At 35.1% G+C, this 18,726-nt stretch overlaps 2 protein-coding genes across 3 annotated transcripts; both read right to left on the bottom strand.

Annotated features, from left to right (window-relative positions):
• Window positions 1-4,172: 4,172 nt before the first annotated feature.
• LOC145048387 (Tetratricopeptide repeat (TPR)-like superfamily protein) lies at window positions 4,173-9,229 on the bottom strand. Of its 2 annotated transcripts, none has more exons than XM_078996854.1 (13): window positions 8,876-9,229; window positions 7,550-7,701; window positions 7,245-7,386; window positions 6,895-7,011; window positions 6,242-6,743; window positions 6,078-6,116; window positions 5,830-5,951; window positions 5,591-5,737; window positions 5,425-5,514; window positions 5,161-5,285; window positions 4,853-5,058; window positions 4,638-4,762; window positions 4,173-4,550 (listed from the first exon to the last, which is right to left on the bottom strand). In XM_078996854.1, exons 1-13 carry the CDS (start codon window positions 9,086-9,088, stop codon window positions 4,359-4,361), a joined length of 2,172 nt encoding a protein of 723 aa, XP_078852980.1. In that variant the 5' UTR covers window positions 9,089-9,229; the 3' UTR covers window positions 4,173-4,358. The 2 variants fall into 2 exon arrangements, with proteins under 2 accessions (XP_078852980.1, XP_078852979.1); XM_078996853.1 differs by having other exon boundaries at window positions 5,830-5,954.
• A 1,802-nt stretch (window positions 9,230-11,031) lies between these two features.
• On the bottom strand, window positions 11,032-12,630 carry EMB3143 (YCF54). The gene is made up of 3 exons (XM_078996855.1): window positions 12,360-12,630; window positions 11,770-12,008; window positions 11,032-11,422 (listed from the first exon to the last, which is right to left on the bottom strand). The coding sequence occupies exons 1-3, from the start codon at window positions 12,579-12,581 to the stop codon at window positions 11,230-11,232; spliced, it is 654 nt and encodes a 217-aa protein (XP_078852981.1). The 5' UTR covers window positions 12,582-12,630; the 3' UTR covers window positions 11,032-11,229.
• Between the last annotated feature and the right edge of the window lie 6,096 nt (window positions 12,631-18,726).

The raw sequence follows: 18,726 nt of genomic DNA on the forward strand, positions 1-18,726 counted from the left end.
ATATTCCCCCGCAAGCTAAGGTCGGGAAGCAACCTATAGCTTGGATCTAAGTAACAAGAATCGTGATGATGGTAGGGGCTTAGTAAAGACATCAACTATTTGATCAGTTGTGGATATGAATTGAACAAAAAGCTTTCTTTGGGCTACTTTCTCACGAACAAAATGAAAGTCAACATCGACATGCTTTGTGCGAGCATGGAAAACGGGATTAGCTTATAAGTACGTTGCACCTAAATTATCGCACCATAAGGTACGGACAGATACCATAAGAACCTGTAGTTCATGCAAGAGTGTTTCAAACCAAGAAAGTTCAGCAACCACGTCAGCAAGGGCTTTATATTCAGATTCTATAGATGACCTATCCAAGATATATTGCAAATCCCCCCGTGGATCAACGGTCATCAGGACACCCAGCCCAATCAGCATCAAAAAGGGAAGTCATAGAATTGGAGGTTGCATTTGTATAGGCATGTAACATGGAAGAGCAATGGTGTTTAATGGAAAGGCCAAAATCGGCAGTCCCAAGTAGGTAACGAAGTATACGCTTGACAGTTGACCGATGATTTTCAGTGGGAGAATGCATAAACTGACAAACCTTGTTGACAGCAAATGTGATATCTGGTCTAGACAAGGTGACATATTAAAGAGCCCCTGCCGTTTGGCAGTATTTGACAGGGTCGTTAAATGGAGACAGTCGAAAATTCATCTTGTGTTTGTTATATAGACGAAGATGAGGATAGCACTGAAAAGTGAAAACCGAAACCCGAAGGAAGGAGAAATCAGGTTTGTGGTGGAAAAATTGTTCAAAATGAGAGATGTTGGAGTTAGTTCTTGAGGGCATTCAATTTATAAGATAGACGGTTGTGTCAAAGGCAAAATGCCAAAAACGATGAAGTACATTAAATTGGGCTAAAAGAGTGAGCCCTATTTCGACGACATGCCGATGACGTCATTCAACAAAGTCATTTTGTTCACTTGTATGAGGGTAAGATAAACAATGAATGATACAGAGAGGAGAGAAGAACTGAGAGAGGTTTCGAAATTCCCCCCCTCCCCCCCCCCCTGTCAGTTTGGACGGACTTGAGCTTGGTTTGAAATTGTCATTCAACCGTAGCAAGAAAATGTTTGAAAATAATATAGACATTAGATTTAAGTTTTATAGGAAAAATCCGCATAAACCTTTAAAAATGATCAACACATAAAAGAAAGTATTTATGACCATCAAAAGAGGTAACAGGAGTCGGTCCCCAAACATCACAAAAAACTAAATCTAAAAAACGAGAATTTTTACATAACTAGACAGAGGTAAATGAAGTTTCTTAGATTTGCCAACAGAACAAGGATTGCAAAAAGAGTATGAGTTATTATCTAGAACATGTAAATGATATTTAGATAGCATAAATTTGAGAAGTTGAGTGTGAGGATGTCTAAGTCTTTGGTGCCAAGTTGTGGAGGAAGCTCGAGATGTGGAGAAAACAACTTTGGGAATCGTTTAAGAAGGAGGAAGGTGAAACTCGTAGAGGCCATAATTACTTGGACCCGTGAGGAAGGTAGTATGTGTAGCTTTGTCCTTCACATAAAAGAAAGAGGAGTGAAACTCAAAATAAATGTGATTATCAAGGCAAAAAAATTGAACCAAAAGAAGATTTTTTTTTTTTGGAACATGAAGAATATTATTTAAAGAGAAAGTTTTGTTTGGTGAGTGAAAGTGTGAGGATCCAATATGAAGAATGGGTAAGCCTGTGACATTACCAGCATGAAGATTGTCCTCACGATAGTAAGGCTCGGAGTTGTCGAGACTGGAGAGGTCTGGGGCAGCGTGGCTTGTGGCACCGGTGTCGGGAATCCAGGATGAGGAAGCTTGTGAGCGGGAATCTACATACTTGGCAAATGGTTGTGTTATCCTGATTGTAGACAGATCCCGATTAGGGCAATGGGTTGGTAGGCGACCAATCATGTACTGGTTTCAAGAACCATAGACAGTACTCTAATTAGAAGCCCAACTGAATTGACCTCGACATCCCCCATTGTTGTTCCTGTTGTTATTATAAGAACCGCGACCCCTGCGGTTGTTGGATCCTCTATCATGACATTGATTGGGTTGATTATCATTGAAGACTTGGGAAGAAGGCGGGGCAAGGGCTATTGTTGGGGACACTTGAAGACCAAGTTGAGCAACAAGTTGCTAAAGAGCATCAATCACAGGTTGTGATGAAAGAGCGGTCAAAGGTGAAACAGGATTGCGAGTAGTGATAGCAGCCCTGAAGCCTAAATAGGAGAGACACCTATAGGTGTCTTCTTGATCATGTAGTCATGGTCAGATAGCAAACCGCGTAATTCTAAAAAGAAAAAAAAAACAGTAGGAAATTGTCGGGCAAGAAGAGTAGATTTCAAACCGTTGTATTCTTCACGGAAACCGGATATCATGAGCATGATGAGGTCTTTTTCCTTGATTGTTTCTCCAGTATTTGTCAAAGCATCCTAGTATTCTTGTGCTCTAGTAAGACATGCAGAAGAAGTCTCATCAGCCTTCATCTTAATTTTTAACAAATGAGTTTTGAGTGTATATTCACGGGATGATGTGTGAGGTGCATAAGCACGTTCAAGGGAAGTTGAGAGATCATGAGAGGTGACTCCCTGAACATATTTGAAGGATGCTTCAGATATAGTAGACATGATTAACATTCTGATGTGGGCATCGTTGGAGACATATGCAACATGATTAGGGTTAGGTGGTTGTTTAGTTTTCGGAGCTTCGCCTTCCTTGTCGGATGATGGGGTTATAACAGTAGCTGAAAGACAAGGAATAGACCCATCAACGTAACCAAATAACCCGTTTGTAACCAGGAAAGGTTGGAGCATAGTTTTCCAATAGCCATAATTTGTACGAGAAAGGATAAAGCCAAATTTGTGTGAGGTTTGAATTGTCTTTTCTTTTGTGTGTGTGTGTGTGTGTGTGTGTGTGTGTGTATATATATATATATATGTTCAGGTTCATTCGAGACCATTCTAATTTTGTGAGACCGTGAGACCAAATCTAAAAATAATTTTAAAATGCAAAATAAATGGAAAAATTCAAAAATCCTTTTTTTTAAATATTATTTTCGGAACTTGAATTAACTAAAAAAAATTCCGTTTTTTTTTTAAAAAACTAAGTGAAATATTCTAAATAGAATATTACACTGACATATTCTAAAAAATAATTTTAAAATGTAGAATAAATGGAAAAATCTAAAAATTCTTTTTTTAAATATTATTTTCGGAACTTTAATTAACTAAAAAATAAATAAATAAATAAAAATTCCATTTTTTTTTTTTGAAAAATACGTGAAATATTCTAATAGAATATTACACTGACATATTCTAAAAAATAATTTTAAAATGCAAAAATAAATGGAAAAATCCAAAAATCCTTTTTTTAAATATTACTTTCGAAATTAGACCGTCTCACATGAACCTAACCCTAGAGAGAGAGAGATAACAGTGTTTGTCATTGTATAGCTTGATAAGGAAGCCGAAAAAAAAAAGTGAGGAAGTCCGCAATTGGATTAGTGGGATAACCTTACTCTGGTACCAAGATAAACTTGGTAAATTGTATATCACAGGTGTAAACTAATGAAGACAAGAGATTATATAATAAACATAATTACACTAAACACCCTCTAATATAAACAAATACTAAGAAGCACCCTCTAATATAAACAAATACTAAGGCTTTCCAAACTATCTAATAATTAAACACTCCAAAAACAAAATTAGGTTCGGAGTTCAATTTGGTATGAACACTGCAAAAACAAAATTAGGTTCGAATTTCAATTTTGGTATGAAACAGTCCAAAAACAAAATTAGGTTTGAATTTCAATCTTGAGGTGATCTCTCATGTTGGCATACACATCAAGGACGAACTCGTAATTCACTCAAGTAGGCATTATTGTAATTTAACACGAAGTTAGATCAGTTAGCTTTTTTGCTTCTATTTGCTACGTCAAAATGTAGTTGATCCTTGTCATTTTACACTTAATCATAATGAAAAATCCAAACTTTCTATCCATTCTCCTCATGAGAGATAGGCTGTACAGCATCCAGCATGCATGCATTGAACGGGATAAAAACTATACTTTATATATGGAAAAGACATTGATACCCTCATCATCAGGAAAAATAACCCTAGCTAAGCAAACATGACCTTAACGATTGAGCTTGATAAATTTTACATCTATCACAACAGATACGATTACATTTGATTCTTGCAATCATCTACACAATTAGCATACATGCTACAAACCCTAATAATTAAGATGTTTTTTAATCGACTATGCTTCTACAACAAATTAGATAGTACAAAGAGTTGGACAAAACTAGCCTCCTCTTCTGGTGACACGTCTACCAATATCTACATCCATGAGGCGGCGCGATGAAGGCGCCGGAGCGGGTGATGACAATCCAACCGATTCCGGAATGTCAAGATCAACTTTCATGGATGGCCCCGCAATCGCTCGCTTTATATCAATTTCATTTAGTCTTTGCACTTGGAATTTTGCTTTCTCAATCTGTTTGTTTGTTCACCAAAACATATAATTTCATTTAACCCCTAAAATACATGTAAAAATTAAATCAGTGGAAGGGATAAAAATTACAAGTTGAGGATGATGAGCGGACGCATGCGCGTTAGCAAGTCTTTTTTCCAGCTCATCTGCTTTTTTCTTCTCGTATTCACGATTCTCTGTTTCATTTGCCTTTTCACCTACTTGCTCATACAATGCTGCAATAAGACAAAGTGGTTCATTTTGATTAAAGCAGATAACACATATAGAATTTTTTTTTTACTTGAAAACTGAAATGCAAAACATACCAGTGAGATTTGATAGGACCCATATCTGAGTTGGAATATCATAAAGCTTTTTTGCCAGAGTAAGGCCCGACCTCAAGATCTCTCTGGCTTGACCCGTGTCATGTAGGGCTAGTGCCAGATGTCCAAGGACAGTCAGATACTGTGACACCAGTTGTAGATTCCCAAGAGTTGTGTGTGTTGTCTGCAACCCACTTGCCAATCGAACCCTACATTGCATTACATTATAAAATTACTATTTTGCCCTTCCTATTATTATTATTATTATTATTATTATTATGTACGTTTGAAATAGTCGGAGTTAAGCATACCGTGCTTCTTGTAGATTTTCCTGCCTCATTAACAAGAACCCATATGCAAAAAGAGCTGCAGTTTTCTCTCGTACACCAACAAAAGAATCAATTACTTTGTAAACTGGTCCAATCAACTCTAATGCCTGCATGCATTTACATTTACATAAATATATATATATATATATATATATATATATATATATATATATATATATATATATATAAGCCATGAACAAAAAACTCAACCAATGAGGAGATCATTACTATTATTATTAATTTCACCTTTGCATAAGAATCAGGATCACCGATGCATATGTAAGACACGGATGCATAAATATGACAGATGGCTTGTGCTGATTTGCTCTCGGTCAGCTGACAACTTAACAGTTTTATATAACGTATATAATTAAGTGATTTATATAAAAATATATAGCAATAACCAACATACCTTTGCTGCCTCAACAAAATGAAAAGCAGCTTCATCATAACAGGCAACACAATGGGCGTATTGTCCTCTCAGCATTTCAATTATGCTTTCACAAGCTTGCAAGATTGTGGGATACCGGTTAAACCAATCCTTCATCTCCAATAATACCTGAAATTTTTATTTTTATTATTATTATTATATTTTTACAGTTTCATGTCATTTAGGGTTGTTGAAATTTGAATGAATACAAACAAACAAACCTCTTGTGCTACACCGAATTCTGAACGAGTGAGTTCCATGGCTATTTTATTCTCAAGAAATTGCATTAAGATCATTAAGTACACACCAGCCATCCAAATGGCAGAGTGCTGTAAGTCCACTTCTGCTTTAAATGAAAACAGAGATGTTAATTTTTAAAATTCACTCACTTTATCCATATTCGACTTAATGGGAAAAAACTAAAAAAGTAAAAGAAACAGCCTCTAAGACTTATAAGCAGAAGGGTTACCTGTTGTGCCATCAGCTATTCCATATTTCACCAGTTCAGCTGCATATAACAAGTAAAAGAGTCTTTACAGATAAGACAGAGAAGGTCAACAAAGTGATGACATTATCAAAATCAATTCAAACTATGTGATAATTTAAAGTGATGACAATAAAAGAAAGACCAACCTCGGATAGTCTTTAGTCCAGATTGAATTCTCTTTCCACATTCCTTAAAGAGTCCCTTTGGGCGACTAAAAACAACAAACATAAGATCAACAAGCGAATATACAGCACTTTTAGGTAGCCACTCCCCATCAATAGGAGGAGGTGCCAATTCAAGCTTGTCTCCTAATTCTCTTTTCACATTCCCAAAGTATGCAGGTTCTAAACCCTCTTGACCATTGAAACTTGATCCAATAGAATTACTGATTTCTTCTTCAAGTTGACTTCTTCTTGCACTCAGTTTAGCCCTATCTCTATGGGGTAGATCAGATTGTGAAAGACCTTCATTTACTATAGTCAGTTCTTTTGTAAGCTCACGAGCTTGCTGCATTTTCTGTAAGTCAGTTTTCATGGCAGCATCTAATTTATCAACATGTTGACCAGCATTCTTGTAGTCACATATTCGGATCAGATAGAATATGTGTAGCAACTCGTTGTAAAAGAATAAACCAAGGCATTGTTGTTTCTGTGTTTGACAAAAGTAGGAGTCATGAAAGTGGAAAAGATTAGAATTGTGAAGAATGTCTTTATACAGAAAGTATATGTACATTTTATATAAATTTCTGCAACTAATTTGAAACTCGGTGTCAAATTTAATAAGAGGCATATGAACTTACTTTGTCTGCATCAATAGATTCCCAAATATCATTGCATCTACTTACAGCAGCTTCAACTAAGCTTCCATCGTCCCATTGCATGAGGTGTACATGCAAAACTGAAGTTGCAAAAAACATCTGTCCACAACCATAGCAAACAGAATAGGATTGCTTTAATATCACAGCACTTTAAAGAATCTACCAAGTTATAGCAGAAAAAATTCTGTTGTATTTGGATGACATTGTTATAACTAAAATCATATATGGTAAGAACAACAATGGAATGTCAAATTACAAAAGAGACACAAACATAGTGTCAAATGTTGAGAATTTATAGTGACCAGTTAAAATATGCATTAGCTCATACAAACCTGCAACTCAGGATAGTACATCTCAGTTGCACAAACATAACCTTGCTCCAGTGTAGATACAGAACCCTGATAATCTCCTTCAATGATGAGAGCATTTGCAAGTTGTGAATTGAAGTTGCATGACCATAACTTCCCAGAAAACCTTCCAATAAATAACAATAGCAATTAGCACAAACCAGAATCTTACAACTTCCATGAAAGGATGCTAATCCAGATATAAGTTATGAAAAGAACTCAATACTTTGAAGAACATGTAACAAGAAATTGCATGGTAAAAGTAAAACCACAGAAGGAAACTTGCATACCCCTCTCCAAACTCTGCAGTAAGTTCTAGTCCCTTTTTTAGTAGTTGTTTTTGAGAAGAGACAGCTCCAACAAGATGGTAACACTGGCTCAGTAAGCTAAAAGCTCTGCACTTCAACTCAAAGCATGAAGGGATTGACTTTAGGAGTAGTTGCTGTAAAAAAAACAAGTGCAACTCTGTTTAGCTAACCCCAGTTTACATAGTTTAAGAGCCCTCTCACCTTACTGATCAAGAAACACCTCAACATAGTTTAACAAGTGTAACATAATTTTCACATAGCATCACAGATTACACACCAGCTGGTTGGTGAACAAATACCTCAATATACCAAAAGAGTCAAAAAAGAACAGATAATTTAAATTGGGATTATATATTGTCATGATGAATGGGCCTAGGGGTCTTAATGGAAAGTTGGTAACTATACAGAGTTTTACATGTTTTGTATCGCATTGGTTGTGTAATTATGGTTGGTGAGGTTAGCTAGCTTCTTAGAGGTCTTTCATCTTGCTTGAGAACATGATTTACTCATTTCCATTCTACAAGGTACAAAGTGATTTAGAATTCGCTATTAATATACTCAACTCTCAGGTGGAATTATGCGTGTTAGGCTAAGTTTATGTACACTATTAGAAAACGAACAGCTTGTATGAGTTTGGATATGCACAATAAAACGGTAGATTGACTAATAGCTTGGACTTATAGAGGTGATTTAGAATTAATGGTTACCAGATCAGTGTCAATCTCCATGCTTCCATGATATTGAAACATAACAATCAATTATATTTCTTTTTGTTTAAGCATAAATGGTTCTAATCCTTTCAAGGCTTTGGTTTTCATGGTCATGCTACCCCATTCACACTGTATATGTATCATGGAGGTTAGACAAAAACATGCAGATTCATGTTCTTTGTTTTTATATATGGATTAAATAAGAGTACAAACGATCTCATTAACAATTTCGCTACTTTATAACTACAGCTCAGGCCTCAGAGTAACTAAGCTGCTTAACGCATTGTGTTGAATTATGGAAAAAAACATACTACTAAATACCCCACCGTATCCTTGCCTAAATTCAATATAAGTAACCAGGTACCAACTGCGGTACCCATTTTTAGTGAATACAGGATAACCAAGCTAGCACCATAGCAAGTTTTTCTGTGTGTAAAAACGGTACAGAAAACTGAACAAAAATAAATGTCCACAGCTTCATGAAGTTCGGAAAGTTTCAGAACATCGTAGCTAAATTAGACTTCGGAAGCGTGACAAACTCAACATGAACCAACGCATATTAAATCAATTTAACTGGAAGAGGGAAGATTTGACTAACGGATCGTTCAAGGTGAGATTTGGCATAATTAACGTTGTGGGAGTGCTTGAGGAGCATAGTAGCGATTCTAAGACGAGTTTTGACTTCGATAACGGGAAGAAACGATACAGTGCTTTGACAGATGGCTTCAAGACACTTGACTGATTTCGCAATTTCGCCATTTTTTTCGTGCAAATCTGCTAATTCCCACAGTCCTTCAGCTACTCCATCCATTCCGTACTCCAATAACTTCGATTTTCCACTTCAATTTTCAGATCCCTGTTTCCCTTTGCTTGCTTGCTTCATCGTCTCCCTCCGTCGTTTCTCCCTCTTGATTGCTGTTCAAAGTCCATCGAAGTCAATCGCGAATCAAATCGTTGTAGAATGTCGACTTTGGTGTTTCGTAATCATAAGCCCATGGGCCTATATTTATCGGCCCAAAAGGTTAAGAAAATGTAAATTACGAAAGTATCCTTTAATTAATGTGTTTTTTTTTATGAATTTTATCAAATAAAATATTACGCAAATAAAACTTTTAAAATTAACTAATTTATTTAACTCAAATAACATTATTTAACTATTTTTTAAACTAATTTGTTTATTTTATCTTTGTGAAATATTTTATGAGGCTCACTCATTAATTTGATATTTTTAAGCATATTTAATATTTATAAGTTAAAAAGCACTTAACAATTAAAATTCAATATAGGGAGATTTTTATATATGTTCCTCTTAAACTTCAAAATATCATATTTGTCCAGTTTAATTTCTCAATATCATATTTACCTTTCATAAACCTTCAAAATATCATATTTGCCCAAATCATTTTTTATAATGTTTTTAATATTTTATAATCATTTTTATACTTTATAATTATTATAATAATGAAGAAATTTAACCATATTATTCTTAAGTCTATGATAATGGAATATGAACTTCTAAATTGTTGGAATGTCGGCCACTTGGCAGACAAAAAGATTCATCTTCAACCATTTATATGGAATGTATATTTTGATTGTTTAGTTTTTGTTGTTGTTGATTATTATCATGTTGTTGATGGATGATATTTTATATACTACCATTGAGATTTTCATGTTTAAAAAGTGCATATATAATATTTTGATATTTAAGAAGGGTATATATGATATTTTGATGTTTAAAAAGGACATATATGATATTTTGATGTTTAAAAATAACATATATGATATGTTGAAATTTTATGAATGGTAAATATGATATTTTGAATTTTTATGAAGGGTAAATATGATATTTAGAAATTAAGTTGGGTAAATATGATATTTTGAAATTTTATGAATGGTAAATATGATATTTAGAAATTAAGTTGGGTAAATATTATATTTTGATGTTTAAGAAGGGTGTATATGAAATTCTCCTTTCAATATATTACATATGCCAAAATTAAAATAAATACTACTAATTTGGAATCATTATTTTGCTTTTATGTTGTAGCACAGCGTTATATCATAAGACAAAAATTGCAATAATGATTATTATAGTTCGCTTATTTCTTTGAATACAATAGAGTGACTTTTATATTTGCCTATATGATCATTCTTCACCTCACCACCTCACAAACAGCTTCATTTATGTTCAAATTCCCAAATTTTACAACCTCGACACAAGTATAACCTTCATCGTAATGCTATTTTTGAACCCATCACGAATGTTCCACAAAATTCAACCACTCACATTCCTTTGCCCTCTCCACATTGTTTCAAGGGTAAGGATACCCCTCTAATTGCAAATCTTTTACAATTTCCAAAGTACAAACCCCAGTGTTTGAAGGGTAAGAATTTATATCCCTCCAAGATGTTGAGAATTTGTATAGACCCAATCAGTCCGGATTGATCAAACTGACAAACAAGATCCATAACGATTATGTTTATTGTTTCGTAAGGTCATCAATTCTAAAACACCCATAAAACTTTTTATTTTCCAAAGTCCAAACTTGTTATTGGTGTGAATGAACCCACATCTATAAAACTTTTTATTTCCCAAACTTGAAACGACATTAATTTGTATTTATAATTTCAAATTGTCCAAGGTCAAGTTAGTAGGCGGTTTATGATTCAATTAAATTCAGGTGCATTTAGCTTCAAGCATTCAATCCGATCATCTTTGAGAAAAAAAAAAAAAAAAAAAAAAAAAAAAAAAAGTAAACTCAACTCGAACATAATTTTAAAGAGAAAAAAAAATACCGATGTTCCTGAATATTCTTCTTATAACCACAAACATACACTCCTAATGATTTTACGAATTTTGACACCTTTAGGCATAATGTGAGCTCAAAAGACCAAAACACCCTCCCAAGCTTATGGGAATACACATGATGTCTGTCTGTCTGTCTATCTGTCTCATACTTGTTGTGTCTGAGGGATTGGCGGCAACAAAGATTCCCACCAACCAGACTCATACTTCGGGTATGGGGCGACCCAATTACTTGGTTTCTCGAACTCTATATTACAAGGATTTGATGCCAATGCTTCTTCCATACTCTCTGCTTCAAAGCTATCTAACAAAACTCGATCTAGTCTCAACTTCATGAACCTGTTTATCATTTAGATACATATTAAAATACAGAAAAGCACAACATACTTTTATCATTTTATCGATTTACTCACTTAAGTCTTAACTGTTTTATGTAACATATAATAGTAACGTACTTACCTTTTCTTTATGCTACTATGGGTTACATATTGATATTATTTGTAAAAAAAATAGTACTATAAAAAAGTACATTGCCTATAATGGTAAAAAGATTAAAGTACGTTGCTTTTCCCTGCTATTTTCCCAAAGAACTTCAATCTTGGCTTCCATGCAACGAATATAAAGTACACGTGGGAAATTTTGGGGAAAAAAAAAAAAAAAAAAAAAAGATATGGTGGTGGACTTACTTGATCCATGTACCATTGGTGGAAACCAAAGCAACTGCAGGTCTCTTAAGTCTCTTGGTAATGTTGGGGAACTTGTCTAAAAACTTGGGTTCAATCACAAGCCAAAAATCCTGCTCCATATTTCTCTCTTTGAAAAGACGGACTCTTTCAAACAACTGCTCTTGAAAGTGTTCTTCTTCATCCAACATGAATTTTGCATTCGCAACCACAAAATGGTATTCCTTTTTACTCTCTGTTTCCTGCATTTTGCAACATGGCGAAAATTTGTGATCTGATATGCTAAAACATGGGATTCCGGCTGATAATTGTTAAGTCACGCAATGATAAATCATGTTTGGGATTCGAGCTCACCCCTAGGTTATCAACAAGCCTCAAATGACAAATTACTAAGTGTGAATGAGTGAATCTAGCCAGTTTCCTTGACAATTATTCACAAATTGCATTACGTTATGAAGACTTTGAAAATTACGCTTCCTACACTATCAACTACCCTAACCCCTTTTTCTGCAGTTCTGTGCGACATGTGGACACTTAATTACAAAATTTGTTCCGAGTCGATTAGAATGCTCGTATTAAAAATAGAAACCGACCTTTTCCATGGTGTCGGAAGAATTGATGGCGGCGACAGCTGTCCTGACGGGGGTAGTTGTTTTCCAGCTGATACTGGTGGTGGTGGTGTTTAGTTTGGGCAAATGTTGCGACAGCGACAGAAAGGGGAAGGAATGTGTACCGTGATGAAGTTGGGTGGTGGTGACGGCGGCGGCGGGGACGTTCACCACCGCCGAAGCACCCAGAGATTTCACCAGACTCATAATTTGCTCTTTTGGAATAGAAACAGTTATGGAGGTCGAAGACGATCAGCAATCATAAAACCTTATCTACTTCTCCTTCTGACAAAATGTTTTATGACGTCCCTTGTCTATCACTATATTACATCTTTTACCCCCGATCTTTTTGATGTTTTGCCATCTATGAGTTTTGGATGGCCCGCAAGCCCGCAACGTTCCATGCGATCTAGTCACCGTTGTCTTTGTTAGAATTATCCTACAAAGTACTGAGCTGCAATTGGAGCTTAAGAAATCGTAAAATGGAATTGTTAAATTTCTTTATATACATAGACCAACTCCAAATTGACTTGTATATCAGCAAAATAGAGGCCAAACTTCATCTAATCGTACGCTAAATCCAACACAAAAATGGTGATTTGCTACGGTAACACACTAAAAATAGCGGTTTTCATCCTCTACTATCTATAAAAATTATATAATATTACTTATTTTGTATTATTTTGTATTTTGCTTTATATTATAGATTATTTGGAAATGATAATCAAAATTTTGGTATTATTCTAATCTTTTAATCATAAAAGCATGAAACCGACGCTATTTTTTTACTTTTAATTTATTTTTATTTTTTTATACAAAAAGTAAAAAATATATGATAAACATAACAATAACAATTATGAGCATATATGATTAATAGATTTTTGTACTTTTTAATTTTAATAAATATTTATAATTGACATTTGTCAAGAAAATAAAATTAATATGACTTGTTTTCAAAAGTACGTTACTTTAAGATTAAAATATTGAGTTTATGTTTTTTTATTTTGTGATTTTAGTGTATGATTGGAGACAAAAACTTATATGGTGTTAAAAACTCATCATTTTAATGTTGTGTTTAGTGTCATGGTTGGAGTTGGCCTTATTCGACTAACGTAAGGTGTCTTCATTTATACTTTGTGTTTAGAATTTTAGACATAAGATGAGGAATTATTTCAAATAATAGTGGTGATGGTTATGCACCAAGTTAAACACAAGTTGTGTGGAACGAGTTTAGACATGGTTGTGTCACTTCTTTTGATCGTTGAATGTTATGAAACCCGTTAATTAAGTAGGGTTGCGTATATTACTATCAAATCAATATAATAATAATAATAATAATAATAATAATAATAATAATATTCTTCTTATTCTTACGTGGCATCTTCTCAAGCTAAAGAAATTTCAAAGTAAAATGTCTAATATGTCCTTCATCTTTTAATATTATTGATGGGTTTTGAGCATTACAACATTCCTATATGCACATGCAACCCTAATTGCTTTGGATCTAGGTTTTTCTCAAGTTATACATGCAAATAAGATTTCAAAGCAATAACCCTAGATCTAGTATATATAAAATCGAAATCTATATATTATTAGGGTTAGAAGAATACATTTCTCGATCTTAACTTCTAAGAGCTTAGTACCCCAAGCGTTGCACCTCTAATAGAGTCACAAACACCACTGACAAAGGATGAATGAGAAAGGTAATGGAGGCTCTTCAATTTTCGGCTAGGGTTCTTTTAGAGAACATAGGGCCCAAAAATTGTATGCCAAATGGTTCCTTATATACTTGAGGTTGCTAGGGTTTTACCAGGTGAAACCCTAATTTGATTGCTTAGGCCTTAAGCAGTCCATGGATACCTTCTAGAAGGCCCTGGATGAAATCTCTATGGGTTTCCCATAGATTTCGTCCACTCCATCCTTAAAGAGTCCATCAACCCCAATTGTAACTATCAGTGATTTGCAATATCAGTCCCCGGTCTTTTAATTAGTTTCTTTAATCCCAAAATTAATTCCAAATTAATTTCTGATTAATACTAATTAAATAATATTATTTCTAATTAATATAATATTCTTATAATATAATAATAAATCATTAAATAACCTCTTTCTCCACAAAGTCATCTTATCAAGTTGTTATGGTGAAAGCAACCTAAAATGACCATGCAACTATCAGATCAAGTACGTACTAATTATAGTTATAGGCTTATACACCTAACCCAACAATCTCCCACTTGTATAGGTCTAATAACTAAAATTGCAAGTATGACTTCAAAATCTGACCAACAATCGTAGCTCTCAAAAGTCGCTCTCGAACTTTGACCTAGTCAATGACACGTCCTTTAGATAAGGGATCATATAATCATCCGTTTTGCAGGATATTGTGTGGACAAAGACAAGGAATAGAGTCATACTCAGTGTCCAACAACTTGTTTCCTAATTTCTGATTTGTTTGACAAGGAACTTAATCGAACACATCAATTCAGTCATGACCGGGCCGACATATAAGTCAACACAAAATCATCGAGGGGCCCAATATATCGCTTTTACCCTCTTAGGATAAAAGGAATAGATAAACTTTGACGTATATGCATGTACTATTTACTCATTAAGTTGTACACAATAACATGTTTTATAACATCAAGTTACTGGTGCATTTAGGCATTATCAATGCACAACCAACTCGTAAACAACAACTCATATATCTCGTTTTAAAGATTATACGATATTATCGTCTCACAATTACCCGTGATAAATTTCATGAAGTGATTTATATGAGCGTGGGTTTAATCCAATACTCAAATCTTATTTCAGAAGTACTCATGATCGTTGAAGCAAACCTTTGTTATATATAAGCACTTAAACAATCTACAAACCAATTCATAACATTCTAACCTCATAACTTACTTCCAAAGTATGATTGACTGTGAATAATTTAAACAATCCAATTATTCAGGAAGTAAAACATGCAAAAGTGAAACAATAGTAAACAACTGACACAAGATAGTAAACAATACTTATATATAAATCTCCATTATATAATCACCAAATGTCAATTAAATTTTTCTATTGCAAGTTTTGAAACATTTGTCTAATCACTAAAACTAATGTCATCCTTCAGACCAATGTTCCTCGCATGCTGAACGTGCTTGATCCTACGTAGACCCTTTGTGAGGGGATCCGCAGGATTTTCTTCTGTCGATACCCTCTTGACCACAAGGAGTCCCTCTTCTACCTGATGTATGATGAAGTGGTATTTTTTGATGATATGTCTGGATCTACCATGATCCATTGGTTCCTTAGTTAAGGCAACCGCTCCTTCGCTATCACGAAAAATCTCCACGAGCTCCTTTATAGATGATACAACTCCAAGGTCTCCAGTGAAGTTCTTAAACCATATCGCCTCCTTCAATATTTCGCTCGTTGCTATGTACTCTGACTCGCACATTGAATTAGTCACGGTCTCCTGCTTGGACTTTTTTTAAGTCACTACTCCTCCATTTAGGGTAAACACGCAGCCCGACTGAGAGTGGAAGTTATCTCTGTCAGTTTGAAAGTTTGCGTCACTATACCATGTCACTCTCAAGTCATCACTCCTACCAAGTATAAAGACCCAATCCTTAATCCTTCACAAGTACTTAAGAATGTTATTAATTGTTGTCCAAAGAGGTCTACCAGGTTCCCTTGATACCGGCTAACCATGCTCAATGCAAAAGTCACATCAGAGCGAGTACATGTTATGACGTACATGATCAAGCCAACGACGGAAGCATATGGCACTTGACTCATTTTCGCTATCTTGTCATCAGTACTCGGACTCTAAGTTTTACTCAGCTTGGTATTGCTCTGGATTGGTAACTCATATTTCTTGGAATTTTCCATGCTAAAACGTTTCAACACATTGTCCAAGTAAGTACTTTGACTAAGTCGAATTAGTCTTCTACTCATATTTCTCAAGATCCTTATCCCCATAATGTAAGCAGCTTCCCTTAGATCCTTCATAGTGAAACACTTCCCAATCCAAGACTTTACTTCCTGCAAGGTTGGAACGTCATTTCCTATAAGCAATATATCATCGACATACAATACTAGAAAGCTAACTATACTCCTACTATCCTTGACATATACACAGGACTCACCCTCACTTTTAGAGAAACCAAACTCTTTAACTTTCTTGTTAAAGCAAATATTTCATCTGTGAGACGCTTGCTTTAATCCATAAATGGATTTCTCAAACTTGCACACTCTACTGGGGTATTTAGCATCCACAAAACCCTCTGGCTGACACATGTAAACATATTCAGTCAACTTCCCATTAAGGAAAGTGGTTTTGACATATATCTGCCAGATTTCATAATCATGAAACGTAGTGATAGCTAGCATAACCCTAATAAACTTGATCTTGGCCACTGGTGAGAAGGTCTCATCATAGTCAACCTTTTGGGTTTGAGTGAAGCCCTTTTGCAACCAGTCATGCCTTTAACGTGTGCACATTTCCATACATGATTATCTTCTTCTTGAAGATCTATTTGCACCCAACTGTCTTTCGACCTGGTACATTGTGGTACATTGTCAACCAAGTTCCAGACTTAATTGGCATACATGGACTGGGTCTCGCTCTTCATTGGCTCTTTCCATGTAGCAGACTCGGGTCCCGTCATGGCTTCCTTGGAGTTAGTAGGCTCATCCAAATTTACCAATGTATTATCACTAATAAGCGTATCACCTTCGGTAGTAATATGAAAACCATAAAACTTTGGTGCCATTCTAACTTGAGAGGAACGTCTAAGAGGTAATGACCTATCAATTGGTTCAACAGGAAATCGCTTCCTCAGGTTAAGTGCTAGTGTTAGGGGTTCCTTCATCGCTTGACTCTTAAAGCTCTTTAATATCAATTTGCCTCCCACTGTCCTCTTAGCATATCAACTATCTTTCACGGAAAACCCCTCTCATTGCTATGAAGACCATGTTATCACTAGATTTGTAGAAAAGGTATCCAAAACATTTATGTGGGTAGCCAACGAAAAATACACCGCTCACTTCGAGGTTCAAACTTGTCGTAAGTCTCTCGTCTTATAAAAGCTTCATAACCCCAAACCTTGATATGTGCCAACGAGAGAACCTTCCATGTCTACATCTCGTGAGGTGTTTTGGCAACCATCTTAATTGGGACTAGATTAAGGATATGAGCGGTAGTCTCTAAGGCATACCCCCATAATGAGATTGATAGCGAAGCTCGACTCATCATGGAACGAGCCATGTCTAACAAGGTTCGATTGCGCCTCCCAGCCACATCATTAAGTTGTGGTGTCCTAGGTGGCGTCAATTTTGAAACAACTCCACATTCCTTAAGATAGTCATGGAACTTGGTACTAAGATACTTACCACCCCTATCGGATCTGAGCATCTTTGTCTTCATGCCCAATTGATTCTCCACCTCTTTCTTAAACTCTTTTAATTTTTTAAATGCTCCTGAATTGTGCTTGATTAAGTAAATATATACATATCTGCTATAATCATCGGTGAAAGTCAGATATAAGCGGTTTGCATCCCTTGTGGTGGATTTGAAGGGCCCACACACATTTGTGTGTATGAGATCCAATAGTCATTTGTCTTTCTCACAAGTACCAGTGAAATGTGATTCAATCATCATTCCAAGTAAACAACATTCGCGTGTGTCATATGACTTTAGGTCAAATGACTTTAAGACTCCATCTTTTTGGAGTTGGGCTATGAGCTTCTTGTTGACATGTCCAAGATGACAATGCCACAAGCATGCCTTGTCTAAACCATTAGACGAATCGATATGCAACACATTATTTCCTAAGTTATCTACAACAATCATAGTTTCATATACACCATTACAAGGCAATTATTCAAAATAAAACAAACCATTATAATAAGCATTAATAAAACCAGTTTCATTCTTAAATGAAAATCTAAAACATTGTCTGTACAAACCATGAAAAGAAATAATATTCCTTGTCGTCTCTGACGAGTAACAACATTCATTCAAATCTAACCCTAACCCATTATTAAGCACTAAAGAGTAAACTCCGATCATGGTAATTGTCACAACTAGGAATTCTGATGCTTTGTAAACACTTAACAAGGATAACATTGTAACTAAAACCTGAAAGCATGTATGATGCTTATCCAATGACAATAAAATTTCATCAAACACTATGTACAAACACTTCGAATGGTCAACAAAAGACTGGAAACCCTAAAAATCATGGTTTAAGTCCATTATGGAATATGATTTTCTTATTAGGCCTAATGGACCAATAAGCTTCCAATTTGACTATTTCGGGCTTATGACCCTTGAATGGGCCCTAATTGGACCCACTTT

Source organism: Lactuca saligna, chromosome 5 (genome assembly GCF_052625555.1).
Source record: "Lactuca saligna cultivar CGN05327 chromosome 5, ASM5262555v1, whole genome shotgun sequence".
In the NCBI taxonomy this organism is placed as follows: Eukaryota; Viridiplantae; Streptophyta; class Magnoliopsida; order Asterales; family Asteraceae; genus Lactuca; species Lactuca saligna.